Source organism: Diaporthe citri (genome assembly GCF_014595645.1).
Source record: "Diaporthe citri strain NFHF-8-4 chromosome Unknown scaffold_1, whole genome shotgun sequence".
In the NCBI taxonomy this organism is placed as follows: Eukaryota; Fungi; Ascomycota; class Sordariomycetes; order Diaporthales; family Diaporthaceae; genus Diaporthe; species Diaporthe citri.
In genome coordinates, this window is record NW_025064846.1 from 11,196,737 (window position 1) to 11,218,141 (window position 21,405).

General features: G+C 56.9%; 4 protein-coding genes across 4 annotated transcripts; 1 reads left to right on the forward strand and 3 right to left on the reverse strand.

Annotated features, from left to right (window-relative positions):
* Nucleotides 1-1,295: 1,295 nt before the first annotated feature.
* Nucleotides 1,296-3,494, reverse strand: INS49_002923 (uncharacterized protein; the record flags this gene model as incomplete). Its single annotated transcript, XM_043163724.1, has 3 exons — nt 1,296-2,900; nt 2,969-3,153; nt 3,491-3,494. 3 exons carry the CDS (start codon nt 3,492-3,494, stop codon nt 1,296-1,298), a joined length of 1,794 nt encoding a protein of 597 aa, XP_043032230.1.
* Nucleotides 3,495-11,872: 8,378 nt separating this feature from the next.
* On the forward strand, nt 11,873-13,473 carry INS49_002924 (uncharacterized protein; the record flags this gene model as incomplete). Its single annotated transcript, XM_043163725.1, has 3 exons — nt 11,873-12,079; nt 12,164-12,483; nt 12,882-13,473. 3 exons carry the CDS (start codon nt 11,873-11,875, stop codon nt 13,471-13,473), a joined length of 1,119 nt encoding a protein of 372 aa, XP_043032231.1.
* A 1,226-nt stretch (nt 13,474-14,699) lies between these two features.
* Nucleotides 14,700-16,724, reverse strand: INS49_002925 (uncharacterized protein; the record flags this gene model as incomplete). Its single annotated transcript, XM_043163726.1, has 2 exons — nt 14,700-15,501; nt 15,565-16,724. 2 exons carry the CDS (start codon nt 16,722-16,724, stop codon nt 14,700-14,702), a joined length of 1,962 nt encoding a protein of 653 aa, XP_043032232.1.
* Nucleotides 16,725-18,716: 1,992 nt separating this feature from the next.
* On the reverse strand, nt 18,717-20,997 carry INS49_002926 (uncharacterized protein; the record flags this gene model as incomplete). The annotated part of the gene is made up of 3 exons (XM_043163727.1): nt 18,717-19,630; nt 19,775-20,080; nt 20,307-20,997. 3 exons carry the CDS (start codon nt 20,995-20,997, stop codon nt 18,717-18,719), a joined length of 1,911 nt encoding a protein of 636 aa, XP_043032233.1.
* Nucleotides 20,998-21,405: the final 408 nt, after the last annotated feature.

A 21,405-nucleotide genomic window follows, 5' to 3' on the forward strand; every position in this document is an offset into this window, starting at 1 on the left:
GTCCATTTAGGAACCAAGCATTCTCAAACACCCAAAAATTCCAGTAACACATCTCTTTTAGGGACGATCCTGCAGGTCTATGACAATAAAATGCAAAAAGGAATGATGAGACTGGGACTTGAACCCAGGAGGATTGCTCCACCAGGATTAGATGTGTTAAGTTGACCTTAACCTGGCGCCATAACCTTCATGGGAATTAGCGTTTAATTAATAATCACGAATCGCAGTGGTGTTGCTTACCGACTCGGCCATCTCACCCGTTTTTGATGAATTTGCGAGTTTCAGAGGGTTTGTGAAGGTTTGTGTGGGATCGTGGTGGACCGGAGGCGACGCGGCCGGGGTTCCGGGGTTCCGGGACCCACTCGGCTTGAGTCGGGTCCGGAGACCGCCGGACCTCACTGAAAGATATACAGCGCTAGAATCTCTTGCGGGGCACTGAATTCAACTTCACAGGGCGTCCGAATGCATCAAAATTGAATGAATGAGCCTGGGTTGATGTTCTTGGAAAACGATCTGCTGGGAGGTATAGGTACGGACCCCCGGTGAAAGTTTCGACTGAGACCCAACATAACAATGCAAAAAAAGCCACGGCTTCCCAGTCAGTGACTAGATTAATCTCTGGCAGACACTTAATTCGCTCATAAGCATACCGGAAACACGTGGATGTATTCACGGTGATGTGCTAATCCTGGACGGGCGAGTTTCCATGTACCGTACTTTCGTTAAACCTTCGACATATGAATGACTGAAATTGAGCACAGACCATCAATAAGACGACGTTGGGTTGATTCTGAGGGTTTGTGAATACCTGATCATTCAGCTTCTGCCTGGACAAAACAAGTGTGGCGGAGCCCGACTTCGGTTCAAGCGGAACTGGGTACATTGCCTAACTAGGTCTTGCAAGGCACTACTTGGCCTCCACAGGTTCTGGTATTATTCTTCTTAATCGTGTGTTGTGCAGCGACGAACGTCTCCTACGCTCGAATGTTGAGAATGAAATAGAGAACCAGACTGGCTCGATGGTACACTTCTGATCAATGACAGGGAATGAAGGTTGAAGGTTGTCACAGAGAAAATGATCCGCAGGGCCTATTCCGCAGATCGCCATTTTGCAGAATACCTATTTGAAGTTTCCATACAGGACACATGGACTCCCTCGCCCATGCAAAACAAGATAAGAAGGAAGCAATACGGCAAATACGGAGATGGAATATGGGTTTATGTGCTCTGCATGTGGGCCGTCTTGGTGGTCCCGAGATTCGACAATTACCTTGTCCCAGCTCGATGGGCAGTAATCATCCACGAGAGTGCTCCTCCTTCACAAAGTCAGCCGCCCTCTCCGCCACAGCAAGCACGATACTCGTGATCGTCCCCTGTGGTATCATCGGGAACACGCTCGCGTCGACCACCCTCAAGCCATCAACCCCATACACTTTCAGCCTATGGTCAACCACACCACCGGCATCCCTTGGCAGCATGGCATTGTTCCCAGAGTGGTGGTAGGCAACCAGTATCTTGTCAGCCACGAAATTATCCACGTTGTCCTCACCCAGCACGCCCCCATCCAGGTACCCGGACTGGAACACCGTCCCGTTCCCCTCCAGCAGCCCGCTGAGCGGCGGGTTCTGCACCACGTCCCGGAGGTGGAATGCCAGCTGGCGCTCCAGCTGCCTGTCCACTGGGTGCGAGAGGTACCGAGGGTCCAGGCGGGCCTGCTCGGCCGGGTCAGCGGACTGGATATGGACCGAACCCCGGGAGAAGGGGTGCGACACAAGACCCAAGAGGCTGAAGTAGTTCCCGCCGTCGCCGGGGCCGGCGAAGACCTTGGAGCTGTCGTTGTAGTACCAGGGCGAGATTCCTCCGGATATCCAGATCTCCTGAAACGCAGAGTTCTGCGAGGAGTTGAGGCCGTGCAGGAGGAGCTGGTGCTGCGCCTCGTATTGGGGGTCCGCCGGGGACGGGTTTATATCGTCGTATGATCCGCCGACCTGCTCGAGGGAGAGGAGGGCCGAGCTGCCGTTCACGGTGGAGAATGGCCCGCTCCGGGACGAGGTGTATTCCGCCAGGGCCGCATTGAATGAATCTGTGGATGAGAAATCATCCGTCGTCGTGACTCCGGGGATCACGGCCCACCCGAGGGGAAGCATGAGGTGGTTTTGGAAGTTCTCGCCCACGTTCGTGTTGTTGACTAGACACTCGATCCCGAAAGTGCTCAGAAAATCGCAATCGCCGACCCCTGAGAGTTCCAGCAGCTTGGATGACTGCATCGACCCTGCCGAGAGTATCACCTCTGCGCTCGCCTGCGCCGTGTGAGTCGAGTTGTCCTTGACATACGCTACTCCCACGGCTCTAGGGCTGTTCGTCGTTCCGTCTGCCTCGCCTTCGTCGAACAGAATCTTTGTGACAAAAGCCCCAGTAACGACTTTAAGGTTAGGTCTCTCGCCAGCACGGAGGTGGTACTCTGTCGTCGGGTAGCTCCTCTCTTTCGTCTCTGGGTTGATGTTGAAGAGGTTCGTATACCCACCCAGAGCCTCACCTCCCCTCGGATCCCCAGGAGGATACAGCCCCAACTGCTCTATCGTCTGGGCCCAAGCTTCCGTGAATGGACCATAAGCCGTGGGAAATGAGTTGACTATGGGCCCATCCGTGCCATGCACATCTGGGTCCACATACTGCGTCTGCATTTCCTCAATGGCCTCCGCCGAAGCGGGAGGCACGTACGCCTCAGACTTCTTGAGGTACGGCTGCACCTCGTCCCAGCTCCAGTTCGCGTTGCCCAAGGCGCCCCAGTTGTCGATGTCCTCACGCGAGGGGTGAGTCCACCACATGAAGTTGACAGCACTGCCGCCGCCGAGGCCTTTACCGGCAATGTTTGCATGGACCCGGTCGTTCATGTATGGCTGAAGGGGAAGGACGTCAACTTCGACGACTGCAAGGAGACGGCAAAGGTACATAGGAGAAAACTTACCTGCGGCACATTTCGGTAATCCCAGTCGTACTCGTGATCTCCGTACATGGACGCGAATATGCCAGGACACTGCGCCTTGGTGTCATTGATGTGGTCGTTCCCGGCCTCGAGGACGAGCACCGAGAAGTCGGGCTCCTCAGAGAGGCGCGTCGCGAGCGTCAAGCCGGATGCACCACCGCCGACGACTCTGGTATGTCATCAGTTCAATTACATGTATCAAACGGGATATCGCATCTGGTCAGACCTACATAAAGTCGTAAGAATCCTGTGCAGAGGCACTCTGCCATAGAAGGCAGAGGCCGATAATTGCAACACGCTTCCCTGTCAGCATGGCCGTTGGATGGAACGTAGAGACAATTCACTATCTCTAGGACGCGAATAGAAGACTACGGGTCTCAATATTTAATGGATCGAACCACGCCCACAATGTGCGAACGGTCATCATCTCCGTCACCTTACGCCTCGGTGAGGTGAGAACCAGAGCGGTGGGTCGAACCAGAGACGATCTGCTTGGCTGCTTACCCATCTTGTGTGACGCGACCTGCTAGTCTGCATGCGTCCAGGAGACAAGAGTGGGCTCTGCTGACGGACACGCAGCGAGAATACCACGTTCTCCATCTCGATATTGGCCCTGTGGCATGAGACTGACGACAAGCCTCCCCGAAGGATTCCAGTGATCTCCGCTGTCCCTCGCACTTGCTGGCACGCGAATGTAACCTCAGGGCATCTCCATCGGCATTTGACTTGATGCTGTGTCATCCGTACAGAACGAGCGTTGGACTTCGAATAACACGCTATTTCGTCTCAGGCGCGCTGCTGCCATGATTGATGGTGATAGCTTCGCAATCTCGCCCCCGGCTCGCGAACTTGGAACGGTTGAATCAACCACATGTTGCATGGAATTACTTTAACCGCCGATAAAGCCAACCACTTTGCGCGAGTGACAGCGAGTTTACCAGAACCAGTTCGCCAAGTGCAAAGGTCCGCAACATAATGCCAGCGTGACACGATAGCCAACAAACCCGTTTGATCAACAATGGCTGGCCCGCGAGCGGTTCGCACATATATACATCCGACCAAGCATTGAGCCAGTGTTCACGCGCCAATACCGCAGAAAGACCACGCATGCGGCTATATCTTGAAACTCCTTGCGCTGTTATAGCAGGGCAATATCCCCAAATACATTGTCCGTACCAAAGTTTCACCACATAATACCGTCCGTCGAAACGTATGGCACGTTACACGAATATGCCGCGCTTGACCAAGAATCATGGGTACCAAACAGAACCGACGAGCATGATGTAAGGACACGCCGCGTGCTGTTGTCTTTTTCTTTGCCAGCTGGCGTGTACCGTAGATGCCCAACGTTCGGCGTGAGAAATACGCCGGGCAGAAAAAAGGTACTGGGGCAAAAGTCCGGATTTCAGGGGCGATGGTTCAATGAACCAAAGTCTCCCCTCACCCGCCAACAAATAAACAACAGTTAGAGATAAACAGCCCATCCTATCGAAAAGCTGATCTACGTCGAAAAATGTTTAGTGGCCAGCCAGCCAGCCAAATACATGAGCTCTTCTAGAAGAAACTCGAGGAAATTGGCAGGCCCCCTTCCCCCAAATCGCACGGGCCCCCAGGAATGATAGTATTGGTGTTGAACTCAAAAACCAGATTGGGCATGACTGACGCTTAGCATATGCAGCAGAACGTGCATCAAGCTCGAGGATTGGGGGGAGGGGGATTGCAGGCGCCTATTGGCAGCCAAGGAAGCTGTTTAACTCTCAAGCGCAACGGCCAAAACATCGACGTTTCCGTGGTGAGTTCCGAAAGGCTCTCGTGTATACCTCTTGGCATATTGGAAACGCCCGTTTCTTTATAGCAGTATCATCTTCATGAATAGTATTGAGCATGACATGTCCCCGTTGAGGCTGATATACAAACTGACATGCGGACTGGATCGATGACAAAGAATATCAAAGCATCATGCGGATAAAGGCTACAACTTGTGGTTTGTGGAACTCTCGATGATTTTCCCATACATGAGATGTCAAGAAGTGGTCACAACGGTGGGCATCGCGACTACACACGGGGAGGCAAGGACGCTCGGATAAGGACAAGTGCTTCTAGCCCGGGTCGCGCTCGTACCCAGGCAGTCGGAGGCTAGATCGTGATCTCCAGGGTGAGGGGCATTGATAGAGTCATGGACAGTCGAAAGCCTGACTCTCCGTGTGCCGCCGGCGCCAGTACTGAGTGGTGAAGCAGAAAGGTCCAGACTGGGGAAACGCTGACATGTGCCCAAGCAGGCCCCCTGCCACCCAATTTTATCAACACATGGGCATCAAGGAAGGCCGAGCACTGGTGACGAGGAGGAAAGAGACCGACAGACGCTGATTTCGATTGGAGGCCACGGTGATCCGCAAGTCAGAGTTGGGATCCCCAAGCTGGAGAGGCTTGAAGCACACAATGGTCGATAAGTCTCCCGAAACGTGAAGTAAGTGGACGGTCTTCCGTGGCTGCAGTAGCGGAGCGGAGAACGCCTCTACTGGGACCAATCCTGTGTGAAGCGTTGTATGATCAGGTTGAAACAGTATCTTACTGCTCTCGGAAAGACCCAAGAGGCGGGACATGCTTTCCCACGACTGGACTCGAGTGCGTCCTGTCCATATTGCAAATCTGGCCATCTGGGACAAGTTGCCTTGTGGCTGGCTGCATGCGAAAGGCCGGCCGCATAGCCGTAAATTCCCCGGTCTGGGACGTTGAGATGGGTTCGATAGGCCACGCAGGTGACTCGTGAAGAGAGGCTGGTCCGGCAGGATGAGACAAACGCCTCTGGACGATGCAACACAAGGCGCATGTGGAAACCTTGATAGGACGGAGAAAACACGGGAGAACCGCACGAGACCTGCTTGTGTCGGCCAGGCTGCATCTCGACTGCATGCACCTGTCGAGTCTGGAACGGCCACAGCCGCTGGTCTGGATTACTCGTCATACTCACCCTGCCATGTGGAACAGGTAGGCAGGGCCATAATAAGCCATCCATAGGACGAGCGGCGCCTCAGAGGGTTCGCTTGGCCCTCGAAGCCCAGGCAGGCAGCCGTCATGACCAGCCGCGTGTGGGTAGTTGACGCAGCCTCTACACGCGTAGGGACGAATGAGAGCGTCCCAATGCAGACAGGATATGCTGCTTGCTTGCTGACGTGCAGTGGGCAACAGCTGGAAAGGGGAGGGGAAGTCCCGAGGACAGCGCGGGCCGCAGGAGAGGCCTGGCCTGATGGACGGGCGAATGGGAACGAGCTGGATTGGGAAGAGGACTGTATGCGTGCCCAGGCCTGCCCAGGTTGGGCCGGAAGCTGAACTTATGTGGCGGCGAGGCAGCGAGTGTGCTGACCACACCCCAGCGGCTCCGAACATATAAGTCTGGCCCCGGACGAGTTGACAGCAGCAGTTTGGGCTTCAATTGCACGTCGGGTCGGGACAGTATACGCGTAAGTACGGGGGGTTATTACTGAGGGCGTCGATAATTTACGGTTCGGGTTAGCAGGAAACCGGCACGACACTTGCCCATTGAGGCAGACCGAGCCTCCCCGCCCTAGTCGACGTGCATGTGGACGGTGGGCTGTGGGCTATGGGCTGTGGAGATGTCTCGAGTCAAGGGCGGGCCGGTGTCTCTGATTCTGGAGGGCCGGAAAGTCTGCCTAAGCGTGAAAGAATGTGAGACAGACCACTTGCGGACCCTTTGGGATGAGCCTTCTGACCGTGCCGTTCACCGTCCTGCTGGTTGGACAGAGGTGGTTGGGAAGGGCCATTGCATTCGATGGCCCTCGTCAAGGTGCGGATAGGTGTCGACATGCCACATCGATTGCCAAGGTGACACAAGGCAAGGCAGAGAGATAGAGGGAGGGAGATGGAGGGCTGGCTACCGGAGGATCCAGCTCGACTCAAGGACTGACTTGACTCCTTACTGTAGGCTAGATGTCCGAGCCCAAATGAGGACTCGGGCTCACAATGGAGAAGTTAACAACAAGTCAAAGTCCGAGATTGAAGCCTGAGGCGGGTGACGGGCGGGCGAGGGAGGTGTCGTCAACAGTCTTCGTTCCTGGTGAGCTGACTGGCTGCACATTCGTGTTGGAAGGTTGAGATTTTGGGAGGGAACGATTGACAAGTTCATTCATGCTTTCCTCACGCGCACGGAGCCGATTGGGTTCTCGCTCTCACCCAGTCGCCTTGTTTCCCTGCCTGTCTTAATCAGGTTGCATCGTGCTGGCTTCGCATCGTCCTGTGTCTTCTCGTGTCCCCTGTGTCTTGTCTGTCTCTTGGGGTAGCGCAGTGACTGAAGGTGAAGTCAGAAGATGTCCATGCCGGGTGTGCACCAGTCAGTCGCGAGTGGGTGCAGAAAATAGTTCGTTGCGTGCAGGCAGGCGGGCAGGCAGGGAGAGACCAGGGATAGGCCTGGGCGAGCAGGTGGGCGAGGCAGGCACGCAGGGTCATGGTGCAGGAGGTATGGTACCTCGGTACCTTCGCAACATGCCCACGGAAGGTGTTGGGCACTGGTATTGGACCGGCTGGTTTCCCCCGCCTGGCGTCCTGCAAATACCTCCCTAGCCCATCTGATTACTGCCAGGCAGCTACTAGGCATGTCCGCGCAGTTGCAGTACTGTGCAGTACGGCTGTACCGGTGCGGAAGCACCGACCTATGCCAGTCTGATGTCCTCGTGCTGTATATCCCGAGGCCTCGAGGTCTCAAGGTCTCGTCCCGAGGTACCTACGATGTTCTCACCATGGGTTTTACCTTGCGTATGCTCCGTCCACAGGTGCAGACCTGGGGGGGACTGGGGAATGACCAAGAAATCGTGCCTACCTACTGCTGCCCAGGTAGATGGGTAGGTAGGTAGGTGGTAGGCATGTAATTACATTGGGTTTTATCTTGCCGTCATTATAGGTAATAGGGAAGGGGTCAATGCCCCCCTTTCCTTGCCACTGAAAGCTGACAGCACATAGCAGACGGCAGTCAAGAACGGGGGATCGGGGGTACCCTGGCTTGACGTGTCTAAACAAGAAGCAACCCTGTTGACACCAGGGAAAAAGGTTTGGCTGTCGACAGATCTCAGGGTCTCCAGCCGGACATGCTGCAGACCAGAGATGCCGACGCCGACGACCCCAACTTGCACCCGGACGACAATGCGACGGTACGATGAGACGACGAGACGACGATGCGTGGATTGACTTGTGGGCTACGTCTTGTCAAGTACCGAGTACCCTTGGGCGCCTTCCGTCGCGCGCCCCAGTCAGAGAGTCCCGCTCCTCGCCCTTTTGGGCCAGTTGCGTTGCTCCGTGTCTATCGCGCTATGCGACAGGTTAATGCTTCATTCATGCCCATGCCTTCACCTCGCTCTCTCTCTTTCTGTCTGCCTTTTGCCCCCTGGGCCTTTTTTGTTACTGTTAGACTGGCCAGAAACTGACAGAGTAACCACAGTATGCCAGATCCCGCCCTGTCCCGACCTGTCCTGCCATCGGGCACCCGCTGCATGTCACGCCGTGCCCATGCCATGCCATCATGCTTTGACACATCTCTAGTCCACTAAATATGGTACCACCACGACTACCACGACAGCACGGCCACCACCGCACGCACACACCACTACTGCTACTCTACCACTGCCACCACCACTTCGGCCTCCACCCTGGGCGCTGCTCACCCCTCAACCCTACCGAGCTGCCCCCCCCCCCCACGGCCCACGACCATCACTGGAGCTTGTGCGAGCACAGACCGGGCGACAGACCAAGGCCGTGCGAGATCCCCCGAGAGCGATCGACACGGCATCCTCAGCTATAACACATAGGCCCCGGGCTATAGATCTGAAGCTTGGGCCTCCTGCGGCGGGCCAGCGGCGCAGACCTAGACCTCACCAGACCTTACCAGACCTCACCTCTGCGGGCCAGGGGTTCGACCGATCGGCCATAGTGCCAGTCTACCTAGGTACTATGCATGTACAACATCCTTCACCTCACCACCCACTGCCGCGCTGCCGTCAGTCCCTGACGGCGCTGATCCTTGGAGGGCAGGCCGTCTACACTTCGGCCGTCGCGACGCTATTTGGCTTGTGCGCATGCTTGATCTTGCTTGCTGCTGCTGTTGCTGCTGTTGCTACTGCTGCTGCTGGCGCCGCGGGCCAGAACCGGTGCCTGCACGACCCGGCAGCGAGTTTCTCTCTGTCTCTCTCACACACAGCAGCCCCACCACCTGCCAACATGCTCTCCATCTCGAGCGTCATTATGGGTACGGACGTGCATGAGCTGTGGCCTTGGGCGGAGGGCCAGCACTGCAGGTACCTATGTAGAGACCGGACTGCCTGGGCACTGCAGCGACATGGGTGGACTTGTCCAGACCCTCCTCAACCACCGCACCGTACTGTCCTGCACACTACCCAGACTATGCTGCATTGGACCGCACCCGGGCAGCACTGGGCAGGATTCCTCCGTGGCCGGCACACGGTTCTTTCTCCGTTCGAACTCGGCTTACCCCTGAACTCCTCTTAGGATATTGTGACACAGATTTTGACCAGCAACGATGGATGCCACCTCTGTGTGCTCGAGCTATCCTGTCCCGGCTTCACAGACGGAGTGGCAGGGCAGGCGCGCCCCACCCACCCGACCTGACCTGACCGGGCCTGACTTGACTTGTCTTGACTTGATTTACCGACCACCATGCAGCACAGTAGATACCTTGGCTTGCCTTGCCTGACCTAGAATGCCTTTCCTTGCCTTGCCTAGCCTGGGCCTGCCCTGCCCTGACCGTCCGTCGCCATCGCCGTCCACTGTGACCGTCTGTCTGGGCCTCAATGCAATGCCTGGCCTCCACCATCCCAGCTTCCCCCGGACCCGTCTTCCGTTGCGAGCCCCTCAGATCCTAGAGCCCCTCTCCGTCCTCGGCTTGTCGGGTCTCCGCTGGGCCATCGACAGACTGAATCTGTCTATGTCCGAATTTTCTTTCTCCCTCTCCTCTCCTCTCCTCACACGGACGCGCTCTAACCTTTCCGGTCGCAATGTACCCTCTTTTATCCCCGGCCAGTCTTGACGTCGCTCCTTCTTTTGCTACCGTTTCGACGCTTGCTCTTTCCATCCCTTCTGCTTGTTGATATTGTACTGTACATACGTTCACTGTACACCACACCCCATGCCGCACCATACCACACAGCTCAGCACAGCTCTAGCCCCTGCCTATTCTGCCCTCGTCTTCACACTTTGTAAATACCACAGGGCGCCCTGTCGCATGCCTTCCAGACCCTGCCCTTGTTCTGATCTTCGAAGATCATCTCGTCTCATTCTTCTGAACTTAATCCAGCAACCTTAAACCGGAGTAGACATCACTGATCAGCACACCAAGAGGTCACCCCACCGAGCAGACTCGCCGAGCCCCACATCAGGTCGATATTCAACTCGTCTATAGGAGTAGGCAGCGTCGACGACATATTGTCCTCGCAGCCCAGCTCCTCGCAGTCAGGTTGAGCCGTGCTGCCTTGAACGCCAGTCTAGCCCAGGAGGACCGCGCCCATACCACAGCTCCGAGGCCACAAGTTACAGCCGGATCCCGTCCTATTAATCAAGTTCCCTTGGTCTGGCACCCTTGTTTCGTTTCCACACCTAGGTCAAGCGTAGCTGTCCGTGCTCCTGAACTACCTAGGTCGGTCGCTGTCTAGGTATCGAAGCTTGATTATAGCTCGGCTAGGAGGTACTTGATGCTCAGCCTCCCGAGTCCAGTCAACGTGGACTCGTCACCTGACGACTGAGTAGCTCGGCTGCCCGGAGAGAGTATCTCCAATTCTTGCGCTTTCTGGTCGCTTCTATATGATGCTGTGAACTCAAAGCCCAGGGGAAACATCGAATGGCATCGGCGTCAACCTCAAGCCATGGACTTGGCTCCCGTGACAACCGAAGTGCAATGGTGAGCAACATGGACATTGGCAGTGTCATCAGCAGCGACGGCGGCGGCAGTGGGGGAGGAAGTGGACGAAGCATGCATCAAGCTCCCAGTTTGGCCGAAGCCCCTCCGGGAAGCGGTCCTCGACCAGACGAGCCTCGCTCAAGCCAATACAGCATGCACGGAGCAAACACAGGTGTCCGGAGCCCGAGCCCCGGCCCTGTCGGCGACGACGACGGCGGCGAGCTTGGTCCCGACAGATCACGAGAACCTCTGTCAATTCGGCGGACCCAATCGGTGTCCCCGCCACGCCGAATAGAGACGTACTCATCCGCTTCGGCAGCCGGCGAGAACATGAGGCAATCGAGGGCTCCTTCTGTTGAGACGACAAGTAACGGCTACAGCCTTTCGGGATTTTCACCAACCAACCATGCCTCGCAAGGTGTCTTTCCCCTTAACGGTTCCGATAACTCCCAGAATAGACGAGCCAATAGGAGGCGCACTGGGCCCTTGTCTGCCGAACAACGGGAGAAGGCCGCGATCATACGGAAGCTGGGCGCTTGTCCGGACTGTCGTCGGAGACGAGTCGCTGTGAGTATGATTTCGTTGTACGAGCAGCTATCACTGGGTGGAATGGATTCATGGTGGCCCCTCCAGTGTTGTTGGGAACCAGATGTTCTGCGCTACACCAAGTCTCTGAGAACGTGGACCACGTCTCGAGCACGGATTGTCTCGCTGGTGCAGACTGCCCTGCCTTGACCCGGCCTGCGTCCTGGAGCAAGCCTTATTCTGCCCAGGCCCATTGGCTCCTGCTGTCATGGCTAATGTGGCGTCCAACTCTGTTTTGGGGAGTAGGCGCTGACAGGGTAGCTTCTTGAATTCTATACCGGAACCCTTTGGTTGATGATCGTGCCTGCCTTACTGAAGCAACGTTCTTGCAGAGTTTGAATGCTGATTCAAGTGTTTTCTAGTGCAACCCGAGCCACCATAACATGTCATGGGACGAGGCTAAAAGGAGATACCGATCACAGAGCCAGGATCTCCAGGAACCCATTGCAATAAGCTCTGATCGCGGGTTCCATCCAGTCAACGGCAATAACGACAACTACACCTACGAGCCACAAGGCATGGATATCGATCAGTCACCCACGAGCCAACAAACGGTCCAGTCATCTTCCACCGACGCTCAAACGAGGACCGTAAGAACTCCTTTACCATCGGGCCCTCGTCTGGAACGGACTGCCCAGGCCGCAATGTCCTTACCTGGCAGCTCGAGCATGCAGAGCCAAGCGTCGACCATCATAGCCAATCCGAGCCGCAGACGATACAGCGCCGTATACGTGCTCCTCCTCGTATGGGGAGACGAACAGGACGAGGTTGTGAGACAGTCGGTGGAAGAACTGCGATCAGTGTTCGACAGGCACTACCATTATACGTTTGAGATGGACGTGATACCTTCTGACGAGCCCGAGCGCTCATGGAGGTGGTTGTCACGGAGGATCAACCAATTCATGGAGCAGAACGACCAACGAGACGTCTTGAAGATCTTCTACTACAACGGCCGCACACAGCTGGACGGAAATCGGGCAATGGTTCTCGCCAGGTACGTCCAAAGTCTTTGGGGCATTTCGTAGTGCGCCACCTGCTCCATGATCCCAAGCTTCCCTGCCCGCTGTCTTCCAATCTTTGCGCGTGCACTTCCACTGCCCTTTCGGTATCCACACTCTCCGTGAGCATTCCTTACTGTGTCGAAGAACGAGCTTTGATTGGAGAAACCTCGTGCCCGGCCGAGAGGAGCTGTTGGATCTAAGCGAACCTGGCCAGCACTGACGGATTGAATGCGTCCATGGACATTGACACCAATACGAAAGCTCTTGACACAATACTGCTTGGTTGTGCTTCGTCTGAATTACAGGCGATCTCTCCCTTCGAACACTATTTCGAAGCTGTCTCATTGATACTCGAGTATTTCTTGTACAAAGCTAACAAATATGTCTCCAGCTCCACGCAAACCGGGCAGCCACGCACCATTCAATGGAACGCCGTACAACCCTCGTTTGAGCAGGCGATCGCGGACACACTCGTCATCATGGACTGTCGGTACTTCGGCATACTGGGAGCGGCACGGCGCCGGGGCACGCTGGAAGTACTCGCGGCAGGTTCATTCGAGGAGTACGCCAGCCCGCTCGCCCGCTGCGCCTTCACGCAGGCGCTGAGCGAGAAGCTGCGGACCCAGGCCGCTCGCATGCGGCCCTTCTCGGCCGCCCAGCTCCACGCGCACCTCCTCGCCGAGTACCCCCGGATCGTGCAGGATTTGAACCCGGACCGTGAGTTCCTCAGCACCTTCCCCGCACCGCTGCACCTACAGCTCGCCGACAGCCAAATGGTGCCGTCTGTGCTACTCGCGCCCCTGCGGGGCAGCAGGCTCAATAGCACCGAGAGCGTCTCGCCGTCGCCCGGCGCGGAGGTCAGCATGACGGTACGCCTCGACAGGGAGCCCGACGCCGACCGCTGGGCTGACTGGTTGCGCCTTATGCCCGACGGCGTCAGAGAGGTTAAGATCGAGGGCGCCTTCCGGTCGGCGTTGAGATAGACGGCCGTGGGGAAGTCTTCGTGGGAGGGAGTGTTACGGCTTTTACCATCATTTCGCCGGGCAATGCTGGCCCTGTCTACAGCTTCTCTCTTTGTGCTAACAAGGTAAGCCATTGAGAGGGCTCCCTCTGGGATGAAGTGGGCAGGGATAAAGGCATTGCCGGGTTTGTTTACAGTCTTCTTACATTCGGTTCGGTTAGTCTGTGATTGTTTTTCTCGGGTATACTTATACATGGTCTGGCTTTTTTTTTTCCTTTTTCTTTTTTGATGGATGCTCCTGGTCTTTGGGTCTGAGAAACACGGGGGAGGGCCTAGCCACCAGGGATGGAAAGCACCAAAGGCAAGCATGGGAGCAAGGAGTATCAGGATTGCCCAACAAGACTTAGGGTCGCGCGGAGTATGGTACCTCGATTGTATACCAACTGTCATTGGGGAATTAGGCTTGGGGGGATGGGAAATATCCTTGGAGTATGAGAATTACTTTGGTGGGGAGGCTATCGGTTCGGAGATGTTTTGGCTCGCTCGCTCGGCCGGAGACACTTGAGAGGTCGATGATGAGAGCTTGAGGAATGGCATGTTATTTTCACTCGTGTTCAACTTCCCACTGTGGCCTTGCGTAGGGATTCCTGCCTTGATATGTTTGCCTGGTTGGTGATCCAATAGTGCGGCTTGTCAAGACACGTCCATTACTCGGTGAAAAGAGGAGAACCTGGAAGTATAGAGAGAATAGTAGGGGTCCAACTAAGCAGGGTAGTCGTATTATTCGGCCCTGTTGCCTTTTGTGGACGAACCCCGTCGGTGTGCTGGAGCGTGCGCGCTTACAACGGCGGGCATGTACCACTCTCCCCCTTAGCTTCACGTACACATAGGGCACTTGGAAATTATCGTGTAAATGCATAAACATAACTAATACACCTTTTCCAACACCTTTCATATATGTCGTTGATAAATTAACCCCCCATCATATTCGAAGACCTGGCCCCTAACGCCTTGCAAGTATCCAGAAAGACGTGAACCAATCTTCCAAAGACAGAAAACATGGCGTTTATCTGTAGGAACCCGTGAAGACCATTTCCCACGATCATGTTCCAGTAACGCCACTAGATCATTGCCAGCCTGGCGTGTTATGCCAACCATCATCATCATCAGGGCCTGTTTTGCCTGTTGCGCCTCAGTAGAGGCGGTCATTATTTCATTTCCATTTCGATATTGGAGACGACGAAAGCTTTACACCAGCAGCCAGGCAGCAGCGACGAGGCCGGCCGCCAGGGCCCACGAGGTAGCAGGCCCAGCCCGGGGGCCGGCGTTCTCGGACCCGGCGGTGGCGTTGCCGGTCGCGAAGCCCGGCTCGTAGGGCGCGGGCTCGCCGGTGGCGAGGGTGCCGTTCCAGCAGTAGCGGCCGAAGCAGTTGTCGCAGGTGGACGGGACGGCGGTGCCCGTGCGGTCGAGGCTGCGCTTGAGCACGGCGCAGGCGACGCATGCGGACCACTCGCCGTCGATGGTGCTGTTGGACTGGGTGGCCGCGTTGAGCCCGTTGGTGATGATGCCCATCTTCTCCTCGCGCGTGTAGCTGGGCGTGAAGGTCGAGACATTGGAGTTGGCCGTGTAGGGCGCATTGGGGACGTAGACGACCAGGGGCGGCACGGACTGGCCCGCGGACAGGGTGAAGTTGGAGGCGTCGCAGCCGAAGAAGGTCGGGCGGTTGTTCAGGCCCAGGTTGATGAAGGTGTTGGCGTCGGGTACCGGCGGGAACAGGGTCCCGTTGGCGATGGGGCTCAGGCTGCGCTCGTATGTCGCGCGCAGGGCGGTCGCGTTCGGCCAGTTGAACGGGGTGTCTGCGCTGCTGTCTATTGCGAAGATGACGTCGACGGCTCGGACGGGCTGCAGGAGAGGGCTTATTGGGATGTTCTGGAGATCCTCACCACCGTCGACGAGGCCGAGCTCAGTCTGGTCGGCGTTGGGGTTTGTTGCGTTGTTCCAGCCCAGGAAAGGGTTGGGGACCCATTGCGCAATGTCATTGTTGTCCTCGCTGTAGGTGTGGTTAGCAAGTTGAGTTGAGTGATCACGAGAGTCGGTGTTGGGTCCTGCTTACCCAAGTGGCGACAGAATAGACGTGAGGGCGTCTCCTACGAACGAAGGTACATCGGCGTACTGAGAAATGTTGGTGGTCAAGAAGGTGTTGAACAGAGAAGAGCTGGTGCCCATCATGTACCCGGCATTGTCGAAACCCTGCACACAACTGCCGCCGCTTGGGATCTCTCCAGCTGAGAAGTTAGATGCCAGATACTGCGTGGGTGCGAACCCATAGACTGTGGGATCAAAGGAGCCCATCTCCCAGGGGTTGATCTCATAATTGGTCGCGTTCAAGCTGACAATGGCAACCCCAGGGTCTCTCCCGTCGGCGACTATCATGGGCAGTGGGATGGAGCCGCTGATAAGTTGCTGATCCTGGGCGAACGAGCTCCAGGTGTACGCAGGGCCACCGTCTGTGTCGTTGATAAGCTGGTAGGACAGAGCCCTGCCCCAGTAATCTGTGACCGAGGTCTGGAAGCCGGCGTCGGCCTTGCTGGTGACGGCGTCGCGGACATCGCTCCAGTAGCTGACGGTGCTTATGACAGCGATGCCCTCCTTCGGGCCCTCAAAGATGCTGTTCTCGAAGTCCCAGACGGCAGACCCGGAGCTGCCGTCCATCAGGTCGACCACGGTTGTGAAATTGTTGCTGTAGAGGGAACCGACCAACCACCCGGCGCCAGAAAGCCCCGCCACATAGGTCGTCGCCTGCAACAGACCGCCAATACCGCCTGCATCCGTGGAACCTGGCGTCCTGTCGTCTGCAGCGGCAATGAAACCTGCTCCGTTCATCAAAGCCCGGTAGCCTCCTCCGCTCATGGCGATGCCGATGTTGGGCAGGGCCGAGATGTTGTTGCTGAGGTTGTTGATGTAATCCGCGCCATTAAAACCCGAGATTTTTGCTCGGTCGATGAAGTCAGCCATGGGCTGGACAGTGGCTGCGCGCCTCTTGGTGAGCCAGTCGGTCTCATCCTGGCTGAGAGTGGCAGCACTGCGGATTGTTGGACGCGATGAGGGACAGGGGACGACTGCCGGGGCGTATCCGCCACTGACAGCGTTGGGAAGAGCCCTTGCGGCCTCGAGAAGAGCGCGCTCCCGTAATGGGATGGAGTTGGCGGCCGTCAAGGAGATGGAGGTGGCGGAGAGGAGGCACGCGACCAGTTGCATCGTGGTCGGTGCCATGATGTAAGATGAGTGGGGACAATGAGATATCAAGTTTGAAACTGGGATGAATAGAAGGAGCCTGGGAAGAGACTAGAGGGCCGAGGGGCCTATGGCAGCATACTTATGATACCAAATTGAAAGTTACAAAGTTTAAAAAGAAGAAAGAAAACGGTCGAGATGAGATGCGACAGGCTGGGCCAGGATGCAGGTGTCAGATGTCTGACCTGCATGTAATGAGAGTAAGAGTAAGGAGGCGTAGTCTGGGCTGGCTGTCGGGCTGGTTGGTGCTGCTGTGGCCCGGCGCGGGTGCCTCGGATCAGATACTGCAGGCAAGCAAACTTGCCCCTCTCTTAGTGCGTCGTGGTCTAGCGTATAGTGTGTGTGAGATTGTACGAGGTGTACGAAAAACAAGAGGAGAGGACCTGACAGCTGAAGAGAGAGAAAGAGAGAGAGAGAGAGAGAGAGAGAGAGAGAGAGAGAGAGAGAGAGAAGGCTGTTGCGTGACGCAATGTGGTCCTAGACAGCCCCGAGCGAGCAGTTGGTGGCACGGCGGATAGGATTCCAAAACATCAGACGAGATGAGCGCAGAAGGCTCGGCGTTGCGGCCCAGCCTCCTCACGTTCTTGACAAGGCTCGTTCCCGAATACAGCAATTTCTTGGGACGGACAAGAAGACGTGGAGTGGCTCGACTGTGACCTCGTGCTACCTCGGCGTGAGGTTTTATGAAGTATGGCGGCAGTTACAAGGGTGCTGGACATGTATCACAGCATCGAGGTCGTCTGGAACAAGTGTGGCTCACGACTGACTGCACATTGCCCAATGCACATTTGCCAATTCGAACAGAGTTGACGAAGAACATCATGCGTTGTGCAGCGCGATGAGATCACACCTTCCCTAGCCTCTCAAGAACGAGAAACCTTCTCGGCAGTTTCAGAAACTCTGGTGTGCAGCAGGGACTAGCCGGATTCGGGCCACGCAGATCGCCCTGATCGGCCGCAACGGGAAGGGTGTCATGCCCGACTGTCCCTGATCCCCTGGTCCTGGCCGCGGGTTTGGCACGTTGGCTCCTACCTCCCCTGCATTACCGCACTGCACTGCACTGCACCGCGCCTGCCCATCTATCCTGTGTGCACCACCCTTTCTTTCCCAGACTGTCTAGCAGCCCGCCGCCCACTCAGCCGCCCTCCCGAGGTTGCAAGCCGCCATGTCAGGCCCAATCCCATCCATCCGGGCGGCGGCCTAAATGTGACCCAGGCTGACACTCGATGCAGCCCAGCGCCTCCCCCGTCTCCCGCCTCCCAGAGCTGCCACTAGGGATGTGGGATACCCCGAGCCCTAGCCACCAGGTCGTGATGGGTGACAAGGCAAGCATGCTTTTTGCTGTTGCTGTTGGGGCGGAATACTTTGAAGACACGCAAGCCATCACAAGACATGACGACCCCTCCACCGGCACTTGCTTTCTACACGTCAACAAGCAACCAAGCAGTCGGTCAGTCACCACTCATCACATGTGGCAGTGCGTCTCTCTCGGGAAAGACACAAAGGCAGGCAAGCAAGCCTCGGGAGCGTGGCTCGGTTAACAATGTCTGACTTCAGCCCCCTTGTCTGTTTGAGACCGATGGTTTTCATCGCCCCGGCCGGCCTCAGCCCAAAACCCGGCCGGCCGAGACCGCAGTCTGCGGTGCGTCTTGCCTTCGGGCTCTCACACGACCCGTTGGCTGGCTGGCTGGCTGGCTGGCTGGCTGGCTGGCTGGAGGCCGAGGCTACTCTGCTGCCCGCCCCCAAGGGCCCATACATGCTGTGCAATTGCCGCTATCAAACAAACCTCATGCGTCCTCGGGACTCATCAATGACCTTTCTCTCCTCAGCTTGCAGACAAACACAATTTACGCGTTGCAGGGCAAGACCAGGGGTGCAATGCGCGTGCGCGATGCTCGCTTGCTTTCTATTAATTACTTATACTTGTTGGTCGGGCTGGCGGGGTCTAACCTGCCCGAGCTCTACATCGCCCTATATCACGCATACAGCTTGCCAGCTTTGGGACCGCCCCCTCGTCTCCTTGCCCCCCGGCATTGAAACTGTGGAAATCCGGCCTTGCCGGCCATCGTCGACAACCTCATACCCAACCGGTGGGAGCTTTTCCAGCTCTTTCAGCAGGGCCCCATTCCTATAGGCTCCCGTGTCGCGGCCAAGGTCGTTCCGGATCGCGCCCCCGAGGTCGAGGATGTTCCTCACCACCCCGGAGCCCCGTCGGTTCATCCGGAACAGGCTGCTGTTGATGTGGACGTCCAGCCACATCCCGAAGCACCCAACGATCCAGCACACCTCGAGGATGACGCCGATGAGCGTGATCACGCTCGAGAACCCCCACACGTAACCCTCCTCGCTGATGCAGATCAGGTTGTCGTCCCCGCGGAAGTCGGACGTGAGCAGGGCGTCCCGGTAGCAGAGGCACATCCCGGTGACCCCGAACCAGTTGCAGTCGTCCTCGCGCGCGGGCAGGTTCATGAACGGCGCCTCGAGAGGGATCGCCGAGCCGTTCCACCACAGCGTGGAGTTGTAGGGCACCGGGTCGAGTGGCCGGTACGGCTGGGTCCAGCTGCTCATGTTGACCGACGTGTCCAGCTGGAAGGTGGTGTTGAACCAGGGCTCGTCTTCATTGGTGACCTTCTGGCCCGCGCCGGCGAATTGGAATCCCGTGAACTGTCGGTATAATCCCGGGACTGCTGATCTTGAGCCGCCCGATATCGAGCTGCCCGTATAGCCGTACTGCCCATGATAGCGTCCGGTAGAGATCGAAGCGCCGCCAAGATCAGACTTCGCGTAGTGATACCCCCAGAGGTTGAGATCTGTCGTCTCGTTCACAACCGCTGTGGAGTTCGCGCTGGAATAGAAGTTTTGGATGGTCCCTTTGGTCTGGGAGTCTATTTTACAAAAAGCAGTCAGTTCACGACCGGGCCACGGAACACCGGGAGAAGGCTCTTACAAGCGACGATGTTCCTCCAATCGTCCGGGCCCTCCGTGGTGTCACAGGTGCCCCAGTCACTTATATAATCAAATGACGAAACAGTCGCCCAGCTTCGGCCCTTGCACGATGGCCGGCACGGTCCCGTTGAGCCTCTCCGTGTCCACCGACATGCACAGCTTGAGACTATCCGAGTCGACCGTCACGTACGAGTGGTCGTCCATCTGGTACGCAGGCTTGCTCGGGTTCAGGTACCCCGTCGCGGCGCCCCATACGGACGAGAAGGCGAGCACGTACAGGATGGCGAGGAGGAACCACACCGCCGAGAAGACGGCGCGTGCGGGCCGCCTCGTGCCCAGGAACCGCAGCGTGGACCACAGTGCTGGGAGGGACGCCGTCGAAAATAGGACTACAGTACAGAGTTAGCTATGAAAACAGTGAGGAAATTCAGGACAGAGGAAAGGAAGAAGAGAGACTGGGAGAAGAGAAAAAGAACAAAAACAGAGGGCAGATAAACCAAAGTATAGCTATAGCTGTTCAAATTCTATAGTCTGAACAAAGCCTCTGCGATATAGGCGGCCAGTTGCAGACAATTCTTGTTGGGGGGCTCCAAACCGTATTCAGAAGCTACTTACTGTCGAGCTGGAAGTAGTACGGCACCGACGAATACTCCATCATCCACGCCAGCTGCGATGCCGCGACCTGGTACAGCAGCCACCCGTGCAGGAACCGCCCGCCCTGCCCGACGATCGTGTCCCACGCCAGGTCCAGCAGCTTGGCCCGCGTGAAGGAGAGGTCCCTCGCGATCTGCAGGTTGATGTAGAAGCTCCGCTCCACCGCCGGCACGCTGTACCCCCCGCAGTCCTGGGTCATGGGCGGCACGGAGAAGAGGTTCAGGTCCGGGAGCATAAACAGCCCCTTGATGCCGGAGATGGTCAGCGCCACGACGGCGAGCAGCTCGAGGACGAGGAGGGAGATCTGGCCGTTCGTCAGGGGCGTGAGCGTCCTGGGTGGCAGGTGCGTTCCGCCATCGGCCCCGTGGTGCTGTTCGTAGCTGCTCGTGTCGTCTCCCGTCACGCTCTCGACCTTGGACTCGCCGGTGCCTTTCTTGGTGGTGTCATGGCCTGGGTCTAATAAGTGATAAGAGGGAGGCGACGCCGGGCTGTCGTCACCCTCTAAATGCCCAGCATTGTCGGCAAGCTCGTCCCTAGCGTCATCAGTCTGCAAGGCCGAGTACTGCTGTTCTTGATGCCCGGCGTGTTTATTGCGGGCTATCGCTACAAGCGAAGCCTCCGGACTTGCCGCGATTTGGTCGTCTCGATCCATGGCTGTCTCTGGGGATACTGTCCGGGGTGGACATCATCAGCAGTAGCACGAACACCCTCGGCCGCTCAGTGTCGGAGACATCGACTGAGCACAGGAGCGACGTCTGCTCTTAAAGGGTGAGCTATGCTGGGCAAAAAAAAAAAAAAAAAAAGATGATCGTCATCCTGCACCCGGACCGACCGGGGAGCATTGGCGGCGGCAGATGAGGTTCCCACGCCTAGCTGCATCGTGGGCCCGGCAGCTGAACCACCCAGCAGCATGGCCATGTATCATCGCTCAGCTCTCAGGGCGGAGCAAAACCTAGTTTTGAGTGAGAAGGATCATGAATTAGGGGGTTTGGCGCTGTTTGTGGTGGCACCCGCCAGCTGAAGGAATCGCACCCCGGTACAGCCCGCCCAGATCCGCTCC